The sequence below is a fragment of the Mobula birostris genome, chromosome 4, assembly GCF_030028105.1.
Source record: "Mobula birostris isolate sMobBir1 chromosome 4, sMobBir1.hap1, whole genome shotgun sequence".
In the NCBI taxonomy this organism is placed as follows: Eukaryota; Metazoa; Chordata; class Chondrichthyes; order Myliobatiformes; family Myliobatidae; genus Mobula; species Mobula birostris.
Genome location: NC_092373.1, coordinates 83,561,285 through 83,584,052, shown reverse-complemented (window position 1 = coordinate 83,584,052; position 22,768 = coordinate 83,561,285). Strand labels below are relative to the sequence as shown.

Below are 22,768 nucleotides of genomic sequence, written 5' to 3'. Positions count from 1 at the left end.
TCCGTTCCGTTCAGTATCAGACATCCGCAGGCCAGAACCTCATGAGCGCTCTGGAGTTTAGTTCCCCCATACGGTGCTGCAGAAAGCAAATATTATCAACTGGCTGAAAAGCCTAGAGTTTGGAAGTGAAATATCAAACTCTTGTTTCAGCCCAAATTATTGGCAGAAGACAGCATCAGGCTCAGTGGCATCTCACTCATCACATATTCTGACAAATGAATGATCACTCAAGCAGAACATCTGAGGGGGAAGGCACATACTTCAGTGAGGATCAACAAATAAACAAAGAGAATTTGAATAAAAGTAAAAATTCAGCTGTGCCAGGCAAAGGGTCCCACAGCTCTAGCTTCAGAGCACCGTGTGAGCTTCCTAGCAATCTTCTAAACCACTGACATTGGGATCAAGAACAAAAATATTAGGGTGTTTTGAAGTGCTTTATACTGGTTGGTCATGCACATGCTGGGCAAGGAGCTATCAAACCAGATTAATGCCATCAATATTCTCAATTACATAAATTTTAACATGTGCTTCTTTTTCTGAACAGAGGTCTCAGCTTGAAAACTTGCAGTCATATGCACCAGAGGTAAATGCCCATGACACCCAATGCTATTGGTTCTGTGAGATGCCCTTTATAAAGACACTCCAAATTCCTCAGCAGAAGTGTCAACTAAATCAGTGGCATAAGTTTCTGTCAGGAACTCCACAACCACCACAGCACACCTTGAGCAGGATGGACAATGAAGGATCTCCTGGGAGCGAGTAGACACATGGGCATTTAATGAAGTGCCATCAGACCTTTTACTTATCATCACTGACCTCATTATTTTTAAACAATTATAAAGGCACACTTGTCAAACACTCGATGGAGTGATTAACTCTTGGTTAATACTGTTAGACAGGAAGGTCAGTGGTCACAGTGCAATGTGTGGGGCAGATGTGCAAGGACGATGCAGAACTAGGCTAAGTGGTGACGTATGTAAGTTCAGTGAGGACAGCTTCAGGCCCAAATGTGATGACCCTTTCTGCCCAGGAACCCAACCCTGTAATAAGATAGTCAACTGGCTGTCAAACTAGGCTTTGAATTACACTCAGTGCAAGGAGGGTACTTGATAGGAACGAACCCCACAGAAGTCATCACCAGAGAGAAAGATCTAGAAAACACAGCTGGGGTCTCAAGACTTTGTTCATGCACATAAACTATATCATTACACTAGATGAGCTCATTACTATTGAATGACAGAGCATCTTCAAGTGCCCATGCCATTAAAACAGTAAGGTGGGCTTAGGCAACAGAACCTATTAATCCAGTTTATATTCACTTAGATTGGAATTTCCTGATAAACATACCTTCCAGCCAGCTTGCTGGCTAATTCAAAGTTTCTTTTTCCACTTACCCGAGGAGACCTCCCATAGCTTAACCTTCCTATCGGTCCCACCAGTCACCACCACTCGGGATCCTGGACTAAACCGGACTGCATTGACCTCTCCATCATGAGCGTCCTAATAAATAAAGTACAGAAAAAAACACTGAATTTTCGCAATCATTCTGGCCAATGCACCCTTACCACTTATCCAATCCAACATCTACATCAATGTCCAATTTTGTCTACTAGCAACTCCAACCAAGATACAAGAGATGAGCACATATGCAAGCGTAGATGACAACACCAAAAGCCACAAGACGGACTTTCAGTGCTTCACTGCTTGTCTGTGAAAGCAAGACAAGCTTTTACACTATCAGGAACTGCACAGAAAAAGTAATCTGGAATTAAATTGTAGGACTGTGATAAAGGGCACATGTTGAAATTAGTGAAACTTATCTAATTTGTAGCAGTTGGCTGTTCCTCATAGGTTGATCAATATTTTAGAAAAACCTAATGGATAGACCAGTAGAATTATGTGGAAGTTAGATAAGAAGGCAAGACAATCTGACTAAATTGATAATGTCAAATGTATCTTTCTATAAACTTGAGTAATAATTAACAAGCAAACCAGATCACCATTTCAACATGCTTACTATTTAAACATACTGACTTACAAACGTTGCAACAGGGGTTGAATAAGAAACCTAGATTAGGGGGCCTGACCTTTCTATTGTCAACGTTCCGGAGGCCTGATTCAGTCCTGACCTTGGCTGTTGTGTAGACTTTAGATGTTCTTTATGTAACTGTGCTGATTCACCTGGGTACTGGTAGGTTAACTAATGACTGTAACTTATTCCTTAGTGGCAACAGAGTCAAAAGAGGAATTAGTGGACATGCAAGTTGAAGAGCTTTTGGGAAATGAGAAATTGGACTGATGAGACTGCAGTGCTGAAATCCAGCATATCACTAATGGGCTGAATGGATTCCTCCTGCATCAATACAAGTAATATCAGAGCCTCAAAGTCAAATTCCTCCCGGAAGAGAAATAAAATCATATTTTCTCCCGAGTTTAAACAAATAAACGGTATGCAATAAAGTACATTATGCAACCTATTGTATACCATTAAATAAACATGCTGTTTCAGTATTTACTTAAAGTGAAGCATCTTGCAATTATTGGGAACTGCATTAAGATACTTTTTTCCAGGCTACACTTATACCAATTCAGGAATCTATCTTTAACTTCTGCAGTTTCACAACTTAACTTGTGCAGTTTCACAATTTAAAAGAAATGATAAAATTATTAGTCTGTTGAGAAACCATGCAATACTACATTAGAATTATTCATGCACACTATGCTGGTCATTATTTTCCTGTACAGTCTTTTATCAATGAATTCACTATTAGTGTGTCAATTAGTTTTTTTTTAAAAGAGAACAACCAGCACGAACTGAAAACTCTGTCCACATTTCACTCTGAAAAATTGGCTCTCATTTCTATTGACAATAAGCACTTATAACAAAGAAATAGGCTTTTTAAGCAGAAATGATTTCAGCAGGTATTTATGATCCATGCAAGCTTCCTCCTATTTCAACACATTCCATTAGTATATTTTGTGACTTGCTCCCGCATATAAATTTGTTTGCGTACTCACAAAAAAGTGGAGTGGTGTGGTGGGCAATCGCATCTGATTACAAGGTCCGGTACGGACATCAGGGGCATCACTCACAGTCCCATGCAGCGTGGGTGATCGCTTTCTAATGGCAGCAAACACAGAATATCTCAGTACTCAGCACCTTCAGAATCTGCAAGAAAGAAAATCACGTGCCAATACACACTTAGTGCAAAGTGTGCATTTATACAGGGGCTCTGGCATGGAAAGGAACAAGGTGAAGAAACACCATGGTACGAATGTAAAAAAATCTTATGGTCAAATGAAGTATTGAGTTACAAGTGCCCATGAATAGCTTCTTGAAGAAATGCATTTCTAATAAGTAAATAGCCAGTCCCTTTCAAGCAAGCCAGTAACACCTAGGGGACTAACTAGTCTCAGTCATTGGTAGGGCAGAGGTAAGCCAGATTACATTCTTGATTATTTCAAGAACCTTTGATGAAATTTTGCTGTGAAGTACAAATTCCTTGACAGCTTCAAGACCTCCCAAAGTCACGACAGGGTTTCGTTCCTTATGAACTGTTTATAACTCGAACAGTCCACAAGTTGGAAAAGCAGCCACAAAGCAAATTCGTACATGGCAGAAAATACACAAACCCCCATCAGCAGCCAATAAATTTATATTGTCGACCTCTCAAATGCTCAGTCGTAAGTATGGCTGTACTTAAATTGGAAAAACCTACAGCAGAGATGGTGATGTATGTTATAAGGCATTAAAAACAAAATGGTGCAGAAAGAACTGCTACTGGTAAAATAGAGAAAAATTACAGGAACGTTTTACTTAGGACACGTCAGTAAACGTGCACACTTGGAATGTGACCTAAGATATCTTTAAAGGACTGAAATTTAATTTTAAAAATCACATGAAACCCTTTAGTCAAAGTTCCAGTCCCTACATTGGCAACAAAATGTTTTCCCAATGGCATGTTCACTAACTTCATTCAAGGACTCTGTTATTCAGTGTTATGTATGCAATGCACAAGCAGCTTAAACTGAGTTATTTTCACAGACGGAGAACAGCCACCTGAGTAGTCTTCACTAATTAATATCAACTGTGAGGGCAATTTCAGAAGGTGGGTTGAGGTTCCTTATCAGGCATGAAAAGGAATTGGCAGAGATATATTATCACTAATAAGAAGCAGTTACCATGCTAAATCAAAGCTGAAATACACTAAACATTTAGATAGAAACAGGGGAACTAAGTTCTTAACGTACCCAAAGATATTACCAATAGAATCCAAGATTCCAGATGCCTGTGAAGTCCTTCTGTACAAATAAAAACATAAATAATTGTGCTGAGATGTTGTCTACTCCCCCTAGCTTACAAATCCAGACACAGCAAAACTCTCCAGAAGCTCTTACCAAAGATACAAAAAAAAGTTTCCTAACCCTAACAAGATGACACCCTCACCCACCACCCAATCAACAAAACCCTAGACCTCCTTCCCATGACCAAAAAACAGAGCAGGGAATGGACAAAGATAAACAAGCATACAGGCCAACTGACCTGATCAAATTTGTGCAGTCAAATACATCCAGTTGTGAATAGTAGTGGTAAACTAAACAAGTACTGGTAAAAGATGGCTCCAAAGCACTATTCTTATAGACAGTAGTGCTCACACTTAGTGAGAAAAAAGATAATCCTGTTTAGCTAAAAGGACCAAGTGGATCTATCTCGACTTCCTGACTCTCCAAAAGCTAGCCATCAGTAAATTCAATTCTTATCAGTTTATGTCAGGAAAGAGCTGAGTGCACTAGATGCAGCGAAGTTAACAAATTTCACGACACTGCCAGTGATATTAAACCTGATTTTGATTTTGAGGCTACGAGAACAGACAACAGCCCAGTTGTGCGACCAAAGAATCGCACTTCAAGGTCAAAATGGAGTTTACTGCCATATGCACAGGTGTAACGAAAAACACCATTGTAATACAAAATGGTCAGTGCTGCTTTACCAAGGTAGTAATTAGGATCTTGTAGTTTGGTTCAAGAACCATATGGTTGAAAGGAAAAGGTTTTTGAACTTGGTGATGTGTGACTCTGTATCTCCTGCCCAATGATAGCAGCGAGTAGATAGCACAGCCCAGGATACAAGGAGGGGGTGACAACAATCTAGACAACATTAAGGCTTGGGTTAACAACTGACATAAGCTTAACAAGTATCAGGTAACGAACAGCGATGGAGAGTCAATGCCACCCAATGGTATGACCACCTCTGGGAACCATTGAAATGACATAGCAAAATGTGCCATAGAAAAGGAACTATTTATGGTGACACAGAAAAAGAACCATTTATGGTGAATATAGTGAATGAGGTGATATACTACGGCAAGGGAGCCTTAGGTGGACTATGATAGGTGCAGGGGCAGGTAGTTTTGAGGAAGTGAAGAGGCTACAGAAGGACTTAGATTAGGAGAATGAACAAAGAAGTGAAAGATGTCAGGAAGTGTGTGGTCATGCACTTTGTAGAAGAAATAAAAGTGTAGACTATTTTCTAAATGGAGAAAATTCAAAAATCTGAGGTGCAAAGGGACTTGGGAGTCCTTGTGCAGGATTTCCTAAAGATTATTCCTTCTTCACCTTTCCTGCCTATCACCTCCCTGCTTCCCCTCCCCCACCCCTTTATCTTTCCCCTTACTGGTTTTTCACCTGGAACCTACCAGCCTTCTCCTTCCCACCCTCCCCCACCTTCTTTATAGGGCCTCTGCCTCTTCCCTCTTCAGTCCTGCTGAAGGGTTCCGGCCCGAAACGTTGACTGATCGTTTCCACAGACGCTGCCCGACCTGCTGAGTTCCTCCAGCATGTTGTGAGTGTTGCTTTGACCCCAGCATCGGTAGAGTATTTTGTGTTTCCTAAAGGTTAACTTGCAGGTTGAGTTTGAGGAAGGCAAACCTGATGTTAGCATTCATTTCAAGAGGACTAGAATATAGAAGCAAGGATATAATGCTGAGGCTTTATAAAGCACTGGTGAAGCCTCACTGTGAACAGTTTTGAGCCCCTTATCTAAGAAAGTATGTGCTGACATTGGAGAGGGTTCAAAGGAGGTTTATAAAAATGATTTTGGGATTGAAAGGCTTGTCATATGAAGAGCATTTGATGGCTGTGGGCCTGGAATTCAGAACAGGGGTGACCTAATTCAAACCCATTGAATGTTGAAAAGCCTTGACAGTGGATGTGGAAAGGATGTTTCCTATGGTGGGAGAGTCTAAGACTAGAGAACACAGTCTCAAAATAGAGGGGTGTCCTTTTAGAATGGAGATGAAGAGGAATTTCTTAGCCAGAGTGGTGAATATGTGGAATTCATTGCTACAAGCAGCTGTGAAGGCCAAGACTTTAGGTATATTTGATCAGAGGTTAATTCTTGATTTATCAGGGCATGAAGGGATATGGGGAGAAGGCAGGAGATTGGAGCTGAAAGGGAAACTGGATCAGCCATTATAAAATGGTGGAGTAGACTCACGGGTCCAAAATGGCCTAATTCTGCTCCTATGCAGTACAGGTATCCCCCGCTTTTCAAAAGCTTGCTTTACGCCACTTTGCTTTTACGAATGACCTACATTAGTACCTGTTTTCCCTAACCGAAAGAAATCCGAAGAGGATTTTCGCTTTTACAAAAAAAGGCGAAAACCAAAAATAGCATTAAGCGTTTGTTTTGCAGTGAGCCGTTATAGGGGCAGCGCACGCCCCCAGCAGCGAGAGTGGCACCACCAAGCTCCTTCCTCGGGAACTACACTCAGCATCAAGCCGCCATAGCGTTGAACTCTGTCTGTGAGCATCTGTGCTTTATCTCGACTTATTTTGTGTATCTATTAGCAAGATGTGTCCTAAGGTATCAGAAACGCCTGAGAGCTCGTAAGGGTGTTACGCTTAGCGTAAAACTGGACGTAATTAAGTGCTTCAATCGTGGTGAACGAAATAAAAACATCGTGCGTGTGTTGAACTTGCCCGCGTCCACCATTTGTACTACTTACACGCAAAGGGAATGAATCTTGAAAGCTGCCGATGTTACTATTGGTTCTGCTAGTGGCAAAGTGGTCCCTTTCAGTTGGCATCCAGTAATGGATAAAATGGAAAGTCTACTGCTTGAGTGGATTGATAGGTGTACAAAGCGTGGTGTTCTGTTAAGTTATCTTATATTTAAGGAGAAATCAGTCAAGTCTTTTTAATAAGCTGAAACAGGAAGCACTGGACGATGGTGATGAAAGTGTCGCGGAAGTGGAATTTAAAGGGAGTCATGGATGGTTTAATTCTCAACCCTCCAGTGTGCTCGCTGTCTTCCCGATTCTGGTGAGTGAAACTACACTGTACATACATTATTCCCACTTTATATAGGCTGTGTATTTATATCATTCCTGCTTTTACTATATGTTAGTGTTATTTTAGGTTTTGTGTGTTATTTGGTAGGTTACTTTTTGGGTCTGGGAACACTCAAAAATTTTTCCCATATAAATGAATGGCAATTGCTTCTTTGCTTTACGCCATTTCAGCTTACGAAAGGTTTCATAGGAACGCTCTACTTTCGGATAGCGGGGGAAACCTGCATCTTATCTTTTGAGTCAGGGAATGACAGTTAATTGTGACATTTACATTAACAAATTGTTTTAGGATCCCACACATCAGTTGCAAAGCCCGTCTGGTGAAGATGGAATGCCACGGGACGGGAGACAGAGGAATGCTGGGGTGGGGGTTGGTGCAGGTGTAGACACACCAAACCCTGAGATACCAAACAATGGTTTATTGATCACAGAATGTCCTTCTGGTCCTTCCAGCTCCTTCCTCTCTCTCCAACCATGATTCCCCTCTCTTCCTGTCCTCATCCCAGTCTCCAGTTCACAAGAGACTTACATCAGAATCAGATTTATCATCACTCACGTCATGAAATTTTTTTTGCAGTACAGTGCAATATGTAAAATTATTACAGTACTGTCCAAATATTTTAGATAGATATACACACACACACACACACACACTGAAGACTTTTGCACAGTATTGTACACACTTTGATGATAAATTTGTTTTGAACTTGGAAGGAAATTATTTGCACACTCATTTCCGAATCACTACAAATAATTAGCAGTATTGTCGATCCTATCTCCTGATTGGATAAAACAATAGGAAAAGATTTAAAGGCATAATTATATAACTAGCAAAAGCTTGTTTATTCTTCACATCACACAAGCACAACATGTGATATCAAAATAACGATTTAAAAGTCTGATATATCAGTCTGTTTTCTCTCCAGAAAACATCCATGTGAACCTTACACAAGTGAACAATTAAAGGATTCTTAAGACAGAACAAGGAATATCACCAGCAATACAACTGTACTCTCACCTTCCACTTTGTGGCCTGTCCCATCATTTACTACAAAGTACTATATGGTTAACAAGTAGCCAAACTCTTCAACACATCCTGACCATGGGCGCCTCCTTTCCAGTCGTAGTACTGCTCTGTAACCAGCTATCAGCCACTCACCTGGGAGGCCTGTGCTTCGCTCGCACTGGTGATGCTTCTTCTGCCGTGTCAGGCCCTTCTTCACCAAGCACCTCTATGTCATCATCACTGCAAGTAAAGAAATAAGAGGGCAAAGTTTAATGGTAAGTTTTAAAAATACAGAAAGTGGTAGGTGCCTGGAATGCAATGTCAGGGGTGGCTGTGCTGGAAGCAGACACAAAAGTGACATTTAAGAGACTATTAGATGAGCATGTTAACATGCAGGAAAGGAGGGATATGTATCATGTGCAGGCAAAAGCGATTAATTTGGCATCATGTTTGGCACAGGCTATTGGCCAAATAAGCCTGTTGCTGTTCTTTACTGTTCTCTGTTCTGCTCTGCCTATGTTTGGTATCATTGAGAGGGAAGTGAAACCTGCTCAGAATTACCCCAGGTTATCAATTATATTAAATTGAACTCTGCAACACTTTGCACACAAACCCTATCACTTTCTTCTCCATGATAGAAAGACTGACATTTGCACACTGAATATGTAAATGTCTCAACTATGACCAGAGGAAAAGCTGTTAATTTTTCCCAAACATCACTGCTCTTATTTACGAAGTAGTTTCTGAAATAAAGATAATAGCAGACAGAACCTCTCATGTAATTTGTCTCAGTTTCACTAACTTTGACAGACTAAGGTTACACGAGAAAATCACTGGCACAAGCTGGAAGTGGGAAATGAAATCTGCTCACGCACTACAGGGAGTTCTCCAACAAAAGTAACTCATGACAACAAGTGTAACTCACGGGTCAATGTTCAGTGGTTCTTTGGCAGCCTCAGCCAAATCCTTTTTCAGCTTTGCCTGGCGTCTCCTGAGAAGGGGAAAAGGTACAGATTGAAGTAAGTAATGAATAAGTGACAAAGTTATCCATGGATGCAAGGACCAACTTCAGAGTAGAAAGCAGATTCAAAAACACTCAGAAGCCAGTCATCTGCCAGTGTGGCAAGTGCAACATTATATCTCAGACTGAAGCATTTAAATTCAAGGGAGCCATCACCTAATGTATCAGCTGCTTTCACACACATTCAAATAAAACACTTGGTTAAAACTAAATATGCCAAGGCTCTATATGGCCAATCCTGCACGATTTTCCTGTGCTAAATGGTAGCTTTTTTAAATTACAATTCCATGGTACACCATCTAGCTCTAATGGATTAAAAAGATAATCACATTAGAGGTACAAATGGGTCATTTGTACAACCAATACAACCATTCAAAAGAATTTTGCTTTGAACAGCTAGAATACACCAGAGTGACTGGTACAGCAGCCAGCATGAAACCAGTTTAATACATTATGTGCTTGAAACAGGGTCAGTTCACCCATTTTGAAGCCCCAAAGACCCACTGAAGTGATTACTTATAAAGTTTGGCATAAAGGCAGTTCTCAGGAACTGACAAATTAAAGGCTGGCACTTTTCTGCCTGGTTCCTTCAGAAGTGATCAACTTGTAACATCAATTTAAATTCTCAATACCAAGCACTTTTTTTTTTAAAAAAAGACTTTCATCTTGTGGTCAATTTTTATCTTGAATACACACTTTAAAAATAACTCAGGACACTACTGTGGTGCTTCGACATTCCTAACACATGAAGTGAAATTCACCACCCAAAACCCACCAGTGAGACCCATGAGATGCACCTACACAGCAATGCCAACTATCTAATGTGAATAATGTTCACAAAGTTGGGATTTGAAGACTCACTGACAAAGTTATAGGTGGTTAGACATCTGCACCTTACTCAGTCTCAAACACCATTCATGCCAAATACGAACTAATGCCAGGAAAATTGCTATTAATTTCATTTGTGAGGCTAATGCTACACACTTCATTCCTTTTAACAAAAGAGATAACCAACTGTATACTACATACCAGTAGACAATCCTATCAAGCACGGAAGATGTTGGTATCAATAGGAAAGGACAAACACTTGCCAAAGTCCAGTGGTAAATAGTTTCTGGGCTGAGCACGATATCATCATGATGTGCCATTTCTAGTGATGTGGGCGATCATGGTCTTGACTATGATTGTTCCTGGAAATTTTTTCTACATAAGTAGTTTGCCATTACCTTCTTCTAGGCAGTGTCCTTATAAGACGGTGACCCCAGCCACTATCAACACTCTTCAGAGTGCGTCTGAATGGTGTCAGTGGTCGTACACGACCATTCATCACCTGCTCCAGGCTTCATGTGACCCTGATCCAGTGGGGGGACGGGGGGGGGGGGGCTAAGCTGGTGCTACACTTTGCCCAGTTTGCCCAAGGGTGATCTGCAGGTTAGTGGAGGGACAAAGCACCTTGCACCTCCTTTAGTAGAGGCATATCTCGACCCCACCAAATGGAACAACATAGCAAGTTATAAATAAAGTATATTTGGCATGGTTGGTTATCCATGAGTGGCAGCTGAAAAAAATGAAAGCTGTGGGATTCACTAATGAAAGAGAACTATTAGCTAATGCAATCAAGCTTATGTCGTCTGTAATTCTTCCTGTGCAAGTCGGGAAACAGGCCCTTCCGACCCAACTGGCCCATACTAGCCAAGATAGCCATTTAAACTAGCCTCACTTGCCTGCATTTGGTTCATATCCTTCAAAACTTTCCCATCTCCTCTCTCTCACTGGGGGGGGGGGGGGGGGGAGATAGAAAAGTCGAAAAACGTACCACCAGGCTCAAGGACAGCTTCTATTCCACTGTTATAAGACTACTGAACAACTAGGTGAACTCTTGACTTCATAATCTACCAGGTTATGCTCTTGCAGCTTACTGTATCCCTGCAATTCCTCTGTAACTGTAATACTTCCTTCTGCACTCTTTATTGCTTTCCCTAGTACTATCTCAATGCACTGTGGATGAAAAATCTGTATGGATGGCATGCAAATCAGAGTTTGTTACAGGTAGAGGTACAGTGATAATCATGATAATCAAAAACCCACACCATGTACCTGTCCATGTTTCTTTTAACCTAGTCAAGTAACCCTTTAAAAGAAAAACCTAGAATTCATTAACAACCATCCTTAAATAAAGAACTGAATACTGTACACAGTACCCTAAAACATATTTTGAATTAGCACTCATTAAAGAAGCGCAGGTAGTCAACACGAGGATAAGCAATAAATACCATCTTGTTTGCACTGCTGCCTTGGCACTATCAGTAGGATGACTCTAGAGAAGTGTATAACTTTAAATTTAAGTTGTACCATGTATCCTTTTCATTTTCTGCATTTAAGCGATTAGCTTCCTGAGCCTTCTCAGCCATCCAGCGAGTGATTAGCTCCCGGTTTTCATCGGATGTTTTCCGCAGCTTCTCCTCAAGGGCTGTGAAGGTAATCTGGAGGGCATCGTATTCATCCTTCAGCGTCTGATTGGCTTGCTCTAGCTCTTGGAGCTTGTTTCGCAGCTCCTGGCAATCATTACTCAGTTGCTGTATGTGCTTCTCGTACTCAGCCATCCTTAAATAAGAACAAGTAGGTTGGGCAGAATTATACCTCACAGCACGACAGCAAACCAGGTTTGAAGGGCAGTAAATGAGGGAAACATCCCATTCTACCTTTACACTATCACAATCACTCTATACAGTTCAAAAGTTGCTGCCTGGCCTGCAGCGTTCCTCCAGCACTTTGTGTGCATTGCTCAAATGTTATATCCATTTTCCATTCCACCCCCGCCCCCCCCCCCCCACCCCACCCCTGTCCACACACCTCTTCTGGATGATAACAGGGATATATGGAGAGAGGAAGTCTTAGGTCAGCCTAGTCTTTTGTCTCCTCTAAGGCATCACTGAACAATTAGTGAACAAGCAGCCAATTCACTATCTCGGCTTGCATAAGTCAGAAGCTATGATGATCTTTTTTATTTCCATACAAACTGATAAGAACACAAGGATAATGACTGGTCCTAACATCTATGGGTTGTTAACTTGATTAATATTCCTGCTCACTACTTAATTAGCCCTGTTGTAAAATGAGACCAGAATATCGTAAGATGACATTGGGATGCCTTGCATCTAATACTTCAATGGCATGCCAGCATCTACAATCCAGTACAGGAAAGAAAAACTTCTCATTTGATAAAGGATGGAAAACATCTCTTAATCATTGTTAACTGCCACTTACTTTGTTTCATTGGCATGGATCTCCTTGTCTTTTTGCTGAAGTTGGCTATTAAGTTCAATCACATTCTGGGCAAGCTGAAAAAAAAAGTAGGCAGAACGTCATTAGTGATCACAATGCCATTCGTTCCCAAGTAAATATGCAAAAAGATAGGTCTGATCTGCGGGTTGAGATTCTAAGTTGGAGTAGGGCCAATTTTCATGGTATCAGAAAGGACCTGGCAAATGTGGATTAAGACAAGCTGCTTTTTGGCAAAAGTGTATTCGCCAAGTGGGAGGTTTTCAAAAGTGAAAATTTGAGAGTACAAAGCTTGTACGTGCCTGTCAGAATAAAAAAGGTAGTGAACCTTGGTTTTCAAGAGATATTGAAGCCCTGGTTAAGAAATGTAAAGGAGCTGGATAGCAGGTATAGAGAGGTAGGAACAAATGAGGTGCTTATGGAGTGTAAGAAATGCAAGAGAACACTTAAGAAACCAGGAGGGCTAAAAGGAGGCATGAGGTTGCCCTAGCAAACAAGGTGAAAAAGAATCCCAAGAGATTCTACAGATATGTTAAGAGCAAAAGGAATGCAAGGGACAAAATTGGTCCTCTGGAAGATCGGAATGGTAATCCATGCATGGGGCCAAAAGTGATGAGGGAGATCGTAAATGAACCTTTTGCATCTGTATTTACTCAGCAGATGGACAGAGTCTATAGAAGTGAGGCAAAGTGGCATCAACTTCATGGACCCTATACAGATTACAGAGGAGGTGTTCGTTTTCCTGGGGTAAATTAGGGTGGACAAATCCCTAGGGCCTGACAAGGTATTCCCTCGGACCCTGCGGGAGGCAAGTACAGAAATTGCCAGAGCCCTGGCGGAGATATTTAAGTCATCCTTAGCAATAGGTGAGGTACCAGAGGATTGGAGAATGGTCATTGTTGTTTCACTATTTAAAAATAAACCAGGAAATTTTAGGCTGGTGAGCCTGACATCAGTAATGGGAAAGTTATTGGAAGGTATTCGAAGGGACTGGATACAAGTATTTGGCTAGGCATGGACTGATTGAGAATAGTCAGCATGGTTTTGTGCATGGTAGGTCATGTTTAACCAATCTTATGGACTTTGTCGAAGTTACCAGGAAAGTGGATGAAGGCAAGGCAGTGGATGTTGTCCACATGGACTTTAGCAAGGCACTTGACCAGGTCCTGCATGGAAGGTTGGTCAAGGTTCAATTGCTTAGCATTCAAGATGAGGTAGTAAATTGGATTTGACATTGACCTTGTGGGAGATGCCAGAGAGTGGCAATAGATAGCTGCCTCTCTGACTGGAGGCCAGTGAGTAGCGGAGTGCGGCAGGGTCCAGTGCAAGGCTTGTGGTTGTTTGTCATCAGGATGGTAATGTGGTTAATGAAGATTAATGGTTGATAATGTTCTTAATGAAGAACAACTGAAAGTGTTTCAAACTTTAAAGGTGAGATTATATATTGCAGCTGCATTAAGAAATCATGATACAGGCAGACCACTTACCCTGTAGGTCAACAAGAAACACATAGCAACAGTCTTAATTCAAGAACATGGAAACTGACATTATCCTGTTGGTTATTACTCTGCCTGAGATCCAATTCTGTACACTGATGACTCCTCAATGATTGAGAGGAATTCGAATGGCTGGATGGGCATTTATTTCTGAAACTAAAGTGCTGGCATCAGGAAGCATGGCTCCTGGTACCTCCACACAGCAGGCTCTGCAAGCTTTGACTGAAGCCTGTTAATTGGCAGAAGGAAGATAAGCTAATATCTACACGGAGTCTCAATATGCTTTTGGAGACATTCATGATTTTGGAAACCAATGGAGACAAAGTGGATTCCTTAATGCTGTAGGAACCCCAATCAAAAATGGTCAACTAGTACAAGAATTAGTATTTTTGTCATACAATTGCCGTCAGAAGTTGCTGTATTAAAATGTAAAAGCCACTCCAAAACGATCACGGAGGAAAGCCTTGGAAATGCATTTGTAGATGAAATTGCAAAAAAGGCAGCACTGGAAGGAGTAAAAGAAATAAAAGGGCATATACTGTGAACCCGACAACTGGAATTACAGAAATGAAGTTGAACTCTGTATCACAAACATACAAGGTATTAGAGAGATGCAAGCTCAACGCTCTTGACAGGAAAAGCGATTCTAGATGGAGAATGGTGGATAGTTAAACAGTAATGGAGTATGGAGGTATAGCACTAGTCATAGACTAATAGCAGCAACTATGTTGCTTCTTTATCTGACATAGCAGATAGACTCCACAGGGCACATTGAAATGCAAAAGATGAGTCAGATCCTTCCAGTGGTGGTGGAATCCAAAGTTCTGGGTACAAGCTTGACAAATGTTTGAAAGATGCCAGAAAATAAACCCTGGAACAGCAGAAAAGCTACCACAATTAAGTGCTTTGGCCCCACCTGGCCATTCTTAAAAATTTTTTTTAACATCAACAAGTGGACTGGATTTCTTTACCAAAAAGTGTCAAAGATTCCCAGATGTACTAGTAATAGTAGACAAGTTTTCAAGATGGGTGGAAGCTATTCCAGAAAGGAACATCACTACACTCACACAGCAAAAACTCTGATCAAGGACTATATTCCCATAAGGGGATTGTCACGTCACATTGACTCTGACCAAGGACCACAATTCACTAGGACTTGTCAGGAATTATGGCGACTGATGAACACTGAGTGGTCTTGTCACTGCCCACATCACCCAGAGTAATCAGAGCAAGCCCAATGAATGAATGGAACCATCAAATGATGACCAAGTATCATGAAGAAGGGGTACCATGGCTTACAGCGTTTCCTATCGACTTGTGCGGCATCAGAGCATCCAAACAAGAAAATTAAACCAAGTCCATTCAAGGTGGTAACAGGGTGTGTTCCCGCCAGAAGCCTCAACCTCAGAGAGGCCGATATACAAATTATGGCAGTCAGTTTACTTGACTATTGCATGAAATTAATCCAAGTTGTCCAGTCTGCTTCTCAACAGGTTTCTGCCGCTTGGGAAAACCCAACAGGAGGGCAGACACACCCTGATTCTTGGCAAGTGGGTCCTGATCAACAAACTGCATAAGGAACCTCTGGGAACTGGATGGGAAGATCCTTACCAAATGTTAATTACCAACTCAGAGGTGAAAGGGGGTAAAAGTAAGTGGATACACACCAGCTACTACAAGCAAGCTAGAGTAGCATCCAAAGAGGACAACAAGCACTATGGTTAATATGCTAGTAACCTCTTGGCTTGTGTTGGTGCGTGGCCAAGTGGTTAAAGCGTCGGTCTAGTGATCTGAAGGTCGCTAGTTCGAGCCTCAGTTGAGGCAGCGTGTTGTGTCCTTGAGCAAGGCACTTAACCACACATTGCTGTGTGATGACACCGGTGCCAAGCTGTTTCGGCCCTTGTGCCCTTCCCTTGGACGACAATGGTAGAGTGGAGAGGGGAGACTTGCAGCATGGGCAACTGCCGGTCTTACATACAACCTTCCAAGGCACAAATCCATGGTCTCACGAGACTAACGGATGCCTATAACCTCTTGACCACAGTGTCTACATTGCTGGGCTACAGTGAGAAGATCTCTAACCTGCCAGAAGACTTCAAGCAAGTTGAACTACTGAACATTATGAAGTGTATTCTAACATTAGTTATGGTTACACTTTTGCCAACTTTGCCTATTAATCTGCTTAACCGTGACATAATCCTATGAAGACTTTGAATATATATACACCTTTTATCAATTTCACACCCCAAGTAGTTTTTTGATTATTTATACATGACAAAGACATCACAAGTTTTTCTGCCTCTGAATTTTCAGATGTAACCATTCTAAATGTGTGATTTAGAATTGTCGGCGGTGGGGGGCGGGGGGAAGAGTAGGAAATTGTTGGATTCAACTGTTTAATTCTCAGAATAACCTTTTAATTGTTATTTTCATTGTAATTTAACAATTATCTGCTTGTATTTTAAGTAGCTTTTATAAGCACATAACAGATTAATATGCCTCTATTGCTTACAAAGTATAATTCTGGAAAGCTCAGAAGTTTCTTTGTTCTGCATTACTTGAACAAGTGTTTTCTCATTTGTTAACTTGGTACTGCAGTATTGAATAATTGCTTGCTAATTGGTTAATTCTTAACTATAAATTTGAATGGAATTTTCCTTATCTCTATGGGTATATAATAGCTAAACACAGAGCAGCTCCATCTTAATCTTCTTACTTCTTTAATCTTATTTTTCTATCACCATTCAACTTTGTTCTGTTCTTTCAACTCAACGCGGAAACACAGAGGAAGAAGATGGCGGCGCGATGCAGCGTGCGCGGCCGTTCCGAATGAATATTGTATCTGTGAAGTAGGATGCCACGCACAATCCTGATTTGATAAAGACAGATGTGAAGAAGCACAGAGGAACATCTGGAGAATCTTCTGAAATGCCTGCTTCGCTGCCACCTCTACTGTGCGATCGAGAATCTCCGGAGGGAAGGCCCAAATCCTTGGCTTTGCCTATTGCTGGGGCCGGGGTCGAAGTGCTTAGCAGAGATGGTGCTCGTTGTCGGAGAGCTGGTCAGAGGCTCGGAGTTTTCGGACGGACTCAGGGTCGGACTGTGGTCGGATGCTTCCGGGATGCTGCATCGGCAAGTTTGCGGTGCTGGAGGTTTACCGTCTGCGTGAGATGATGGGACTTGCGAGACTTTGAGACTTTACCATGCCCATGGTCTGTTCTTATCAAATTACGGTATTGCTTTGCACTGTTGTAACTATATGTTATAATTATGTGGTTTTTGTCAGTTTTTCAGTCTTGGTTTGTCATGTGTTTCTGTGATATCATTTTGGAAAAACATTATCATTTCTTAACGCATGCCTTACTAAATGACAATAAAAGAGGACTGCGTGTCCTCATAATCTAATAAAGAAATTGTGTAGCAACAAGTTTTGTGCCTCTTTCCTGACTTCTAAAAGAACCTTAGATTAAAACATCAGAATCCAACAGTGTATAATTTAATTGGTTTAGTGCTACTAAGCAGGTTACTGCTATATATTATTCATTTTAACTTTAAATATATTCAGAACCCTCTTAAGTACACTTGTGTCCCCACAGAGGCACCAATTAATCACATCTATTCTTCAAATAGACAAGGTAAATGCAGACAATTAGAGTGTAAAGTAACTTAAACAAAAGCATGTAGTGGGCTTATTTTTAAACAGTTTGGCACAGACCTCAATATGCACTTTCATATTACCTCAAACGTGACAGACAAAACAAGAGTGCAACCCCCAGCCACACTGTGTGAAAGAGGCAGAATGGATTTCTTGCCTGTGCTCTGTGTTGGGCTACATGAATTACATCAGATATGGGCCCTGGAAATTATTTTTTTTTTTGAGAGATGAGGTGGCCGAGGAGAGAGGAAGAAAACTGAGACAATTCTCATTCAGTGATCCTTTCTGGCAAAAAAGTACTTATGTTAATTCTGAGCAAAGATTGGTTAGAGATCTGATGCATCTTCATATTTGAATGTCTCTATCAATTGAATGTTTCAGCTCAAATGTCAATGTCTGAAAGGATCCTTGGCTTCTATGCAGCTAAAAGTCCACAGTGGTCAACATCCAAAAAGCCCGCAGAAACAGGACATGAATAAGGGGCTATGATCAAAATGGCTTTCACGTACAATGTTAATACAAGCATACATGGAGGTTCTCTTCCAAAGTAAGAGAAGTGAGTGCTACCATGAAGTTTGCAACTCCAGGAACCCCTGATGGCTGCCTCTGGGTGTAACTTTGATTACAACAATGTGATTTTCTTTTTACTTTCATCTTCCTAATCTGAACCCCTTCCTTCTGAGATCCCAAAGTGAAGCCATGGAAATGACTCACTCAACTGCAATAGCAAAGGCACCGGAGCATTCTTCCTATTGGTCAACCAGCTGTGCCAGACACTAATCAATTGCAGAGTTTGCAGTTGCAAATTATCTCTTAGGAATCATACACTATCCCTAATTGCTTGCCAACTGAAAACAGCAGACCAAAATTAATTTATAGTGGAGGAAACTTTACATAGCTCTTACTGGGGGTGGGGAGGGGCAGTACTAGTATGAGAATTAAGTAGCTTCCAGGCAGGGCCGAACAACAGAATAACCCCATAACAGGAACTAACACAAGAGCATTGTAGCTAGGCAAGATAACCCACCACAGAAGTAAGAGCAGAATTATAGAGGCAATCAGTAGAAGAGCTGAGCAGCCTTCTGTCCGATGTGTGCGCACATACCTCACCACGCTTCTTGTGGAGCTCTGTGAGCTCTTCCTGATGACGCATCCGCATCTGGGCAACTTCATGCATCGTCTCATTCCGTATGCCATCCGATGCTGGGCTGCATTATTAGGGAAAACAGCAGCAAATAAACATAGATTTGGGTCAAAAGGACTAAAGCATAATTATAGACATGTAAAGCTTAATCTCCCCAATTGAACATCCTGATTTCCTGCTTAATCAGAGCCTTCATGAATGCTGCTTTCTACAATCCCACCATTCATGTACCTTGGCAAATGGATTTATAAAGTCAAGGGCAACAAACCAAATGGATCTTTGACCAGAATATTCTTCTTTTTTGGGGAAGGGGAAGCAGTGGAGATCTCTTAACAGCATTATAACCCATCACAGTCACAAGATGCATTTTCCAATGTTCGTAAACTGACAAACAGCAATAAAGAGCAAATAACCTTTCCAATTGACACCTTTTGACCACAGCATCCCAGCAGCATAGTGACCAAGTGCAGAAACTCCTACCAATTTACCTAAACACCGCATTGAACCTAGCAATCTTGTTTTTGAGACTCAACTCCTTAACGCATTTGCCCTAGGCCAATCAGAAAGACAACACAGTCTAAATTTTACCAGAATACCCTGAAATTACCTACATCACAGTCCAGTTTCTAAGTCTTCCTACAACTCTGTCAAAGGGCTTTGAGGTTAAGCACGTTCATCTCTGAATCAGAAAACAAGATAAATATCCAAATGGTACAGCAACATTAAGAACAGAAGCAAAAATTAAAGATCACTCAGCTTACAATCTGAAAAGGCCAAGAGATTAAAAAAAATAATTTCTAATTTAGGGGCAGGCAAATGACAGGCTAGAGGCAAGAGGATAGATTACTACTCAGATCAGCTCCTGCATGGTGTCAACAATCAGTGATATTAAACCTTTCATAATAGGAAAGGCAACTGGAGTAGAAATGACACAATTTGGATTTGAACCCATTATGTGGGGCAGCCAAACGTAAGTGGTGGACTTTAAAATAGTGGAGAGATTAAGAGAAGAAATGCCAGATTGCTAGTATGCAGACAGATGAGGGGACAACCATTAATATGAAAAAAAAAACCACAGGTATGAAATGAAATTTGAGTTAAGAAACGTGGGTCTGAAGATTGTACAAGAAAGAAAGATGAAGTGATGGAGGGATTTTAAGCACAAGGAAAAATAATTTTACAAACGTACAAATGAGCTGCTCTCTTTACCAAAATTGGCCAATGAGCAGAGAACGAAGGACAAATGGTATCTGGTGTCAGTTACAGTATATGGTATTTTAAGTAACTTTAAGTGGCTTCTTCCAGTCAGATAGTACAAAGAGTTATTGCTCTACCGATGTCAAGACCTTGAGGAGAGTGAGAGAATGCCAGGTCCCAGCTACTTGAGATTAGAAGAGCTGAGCCTATTTTCCCAATGAGTACTGATGGAAATTTCAGAGAGATTCAGGATTAAGGAAAGCTATTTATCGTGCGAATTAAAGAATGCTTGAAAGATAGTGACTAGAAGACAGTGAGCGATGACAAGATTTATAGTTCATTTCCTTTGTTCCTGCAGAAGGATGTCATCTGAAAAATAGCCTGAACAACAGAAGCAAATTCATAATTTACACACGATCATACACAATGTGAACTACAGTCCATCGAGGATTATAACTCGAGCAGAAAGTAAAATGGAAGAATGAGGACTTGCACAAGCAACGTACCTGATGTCGGTCCTGTTGTGCAAATCATACTTCTCACCCTGAAACCTTTCGGCAAGGACGGTTTGTAGGTCGGATTTCTCCAAGAGTTTATTATCTGCAGAGAGGATGTTAAGTGGGGAGTTAGTTGGGAACACACGAGACTTGAATCCATCTGATGGTGGAAGTCAGTGGGTCAGGCAGCAGCTGTGGGAGGGAAATGCACAATCAACATTTCAAGTCGAGGCCCTTCATCTGGACTGGAAACACCAACTGTCCATTTCCCTCCGCAGATCATACATACAACTTCTGCCATCTCCAATAGGATCCTACCACTAATCACTTGCTTCCCTCCATTTTCCGTAGGGAATCGCTCCATACGCTAGTCCCTTGTCCCCACCGATCTCCTTTCTGGCAATAATCCCTGCAAGCGTGACAAATGCTACACCTGCCCCTATACCTCCTCTCTCATCACCGTTACCAGCTCCATACAATCCTTCCAGGTGAGGTGAAACTTCACCCAAGAGTCTGTCAGGGTTCCAATGCTCCCAGTGCTACCTCCTCGATGTCAATGGAACCCGACTCAGATCCGGGAACTGCTTTGTTCACTACTTTGCTCAGTCCGTCACAAAGGCCGGAGCTCCAGTGGCTTTGCTTGTTCATTCTGCACCGTATTGTATGCCATGGGTGATCACGGTCTTTCCACCACCATGACTGTTCTTGGCAAATTTTTCTGCATTAGTGGTTTGCCATTGCCGTCTTCTGAGCACAGCCTTTACAACACAGGTGATCCCAGCCATTCAGAGATTGTCTGCCTGATCAGTGGTCATATAACCAGGACCTGGGATTTGCACCAGCTGCTCATATGCCCATCCACCACTTGCTCCCATGACTTCACTGAACCCTGATTAGGGGTGGGGCAAAGTAGGTGCTACACCTTGCCCAAGACCTACAAGCCAGCAGAGAAAAGGAGTACCTTACACCTTGTTTGGTAGAGGCATATTTCCATCCCACCCAGTGGCTATTCAATTCAATTCCCCATTTCCATTCTGTTATATCTGTCCTCCACTACCACGATGAGGCCACATTCAGGTTGGAGTAGCAACACCTCATATTCTATCTGGGTAGCCTCCAACTTGATGGCATGAACATTTATTTCTCTAACTTCCAGTTACTTCTCTCTCCCTCCTTTTCCATTCCTCATTCTGGTTACCCTTTCAATCCTTCTCCTCGCCTTCTTCAGATTCCCCTCCTCTTTTTTTCTTCCACTGTCCTCTTCTATTAGCTTCTTTTCAGTTTCTTACCTCTTCCAACTACTTCCCCTCAGCTTCTTACTTCACCCTCTGCCCTCACACGGTTCGCCTATCGCTTGCCATCTTAAACCCATCCACTACCGTCTTGTTTTGGCTTCAGCCCCTCTCCTTTCCAGTCCTCATGAAGGTTCTCGGCCCGAAACATTGATTGCTCATTCCCCTTCCATAGATCTGCCTGATTTGCTAGCCCTGCGCTCCGAGTAAGAACGGCAGCCCGGCCCCGCCGCTAGGCAGTTTGGCATCGAGGCCCGACTTCCCCACATCCCCCAAGCGGCTTCCGGCCCCGCACTCTCACCCCTACTCACACGCCTGCACCAGTTCCTCGAAGCCCTGTCTCTGCTGCCGATCCCGTAGGCTCAGTTGCTCCCTGATGTGCCGCCGCCAGCGCGCTGCCGTCGCCGCAGCCATCTTGCCGCGGGGTCCTCCGCCACTCTCGGCACAGCCTCCACCCAGCTGGCTGCCCTGGGAACGCCTGCACAGCAGCTGTGTTCCGTTATCAAGCGCCTGCTGCACTTACACCTCCAACTCGGGGAGTCTATGAACACGGGATTTTTATTATTATTTCAAGCATTGTGTTGCTGAATTGAAATTTGTGACACTGGCAGAAAGCAACGTGTGTGATAAAGGCATAGGCCCACTGCCTGCTGGTGTCCACAATACTGGTCACCCTGTGTACACAGTTCTTATATAGACGCTTCTAATTAGTTTCTTTTTGTTCATTAGTGCTTTCTCTTTTCTTTCATTCTGAAATCCAGTCCCACAGTGGGCTGAGGGATATGACGAATGTTGCCGGAACTAATTTGGGGCTCTCCCTGGCTTC

The 22,768-nt window shown here is 42.0% G+C and overlaps 1 protein-coding gene and 1 non-coding gene across 2 annotated transcripts in view; both read right to left on the bottom strand.

The window, feature by feature from the left end:
* atg16l1 (ATG16 autophagy related 16-like 1 (S. cerevisiae)) overlaps positions 1 to 22,402 on the bottom strand; it is a 37,762-nt gene extending 15,360 nt beyond the window's left edge. The window contains exons 1-10 of the mRNA XM_072255672.1: positions 22,254 to 22,402; positions 20,660 to 20,753; positions 18,918 to 19,020; positions 12,647 to 12,720; positions 11,732 to 11,983; positions 9,284 to 9,349; positions 8,512 to 8,598; positions 4,252 to 4,302; positions 3,019 to 3,121; positions 1,395 to 1,500 (exon numbers count right to left, since the gene is read on the bottom strand). Coding sequence (XP_072111773.1) covers positions 1,395 to 1,500; positions 3,019 to 3,121; positions 4,252 to 4,302; positions 8,512 to 8,598; positions 9,284 to 9,349; positions 11,732 to 11,983; positions 12,647 to 12,720; positions 18,918 to 19,020; positions 20,660 to 20,753; positions 22,254 to 22,356 — 1,039 coding nt within the window. The 5' untranslated portion in view covers positions 22,357 to 22,402. The remainder of the gene's footprint in view (positions 1 to 1,394; positions 1,501 to 3,018; positions 3,122 to 4,251; positions 4,303 to 8,511; positions 8,599 to 9,283; positions 9,350 to 11,731; positions 11,984 to 12,646; positions 12,721 to 18,917; positions 19,021 to 20,659; positions 20,754 to 22,253) is intronic.
* LOC140197142 (small Cajal body-specific RNA 6) lies at positions 546 to 817 on the bottom strand. The gene has a single exon (XR_011885861.1).
* Positions 22,403 to 22,768: the final 366 nt, after the last annotated feature.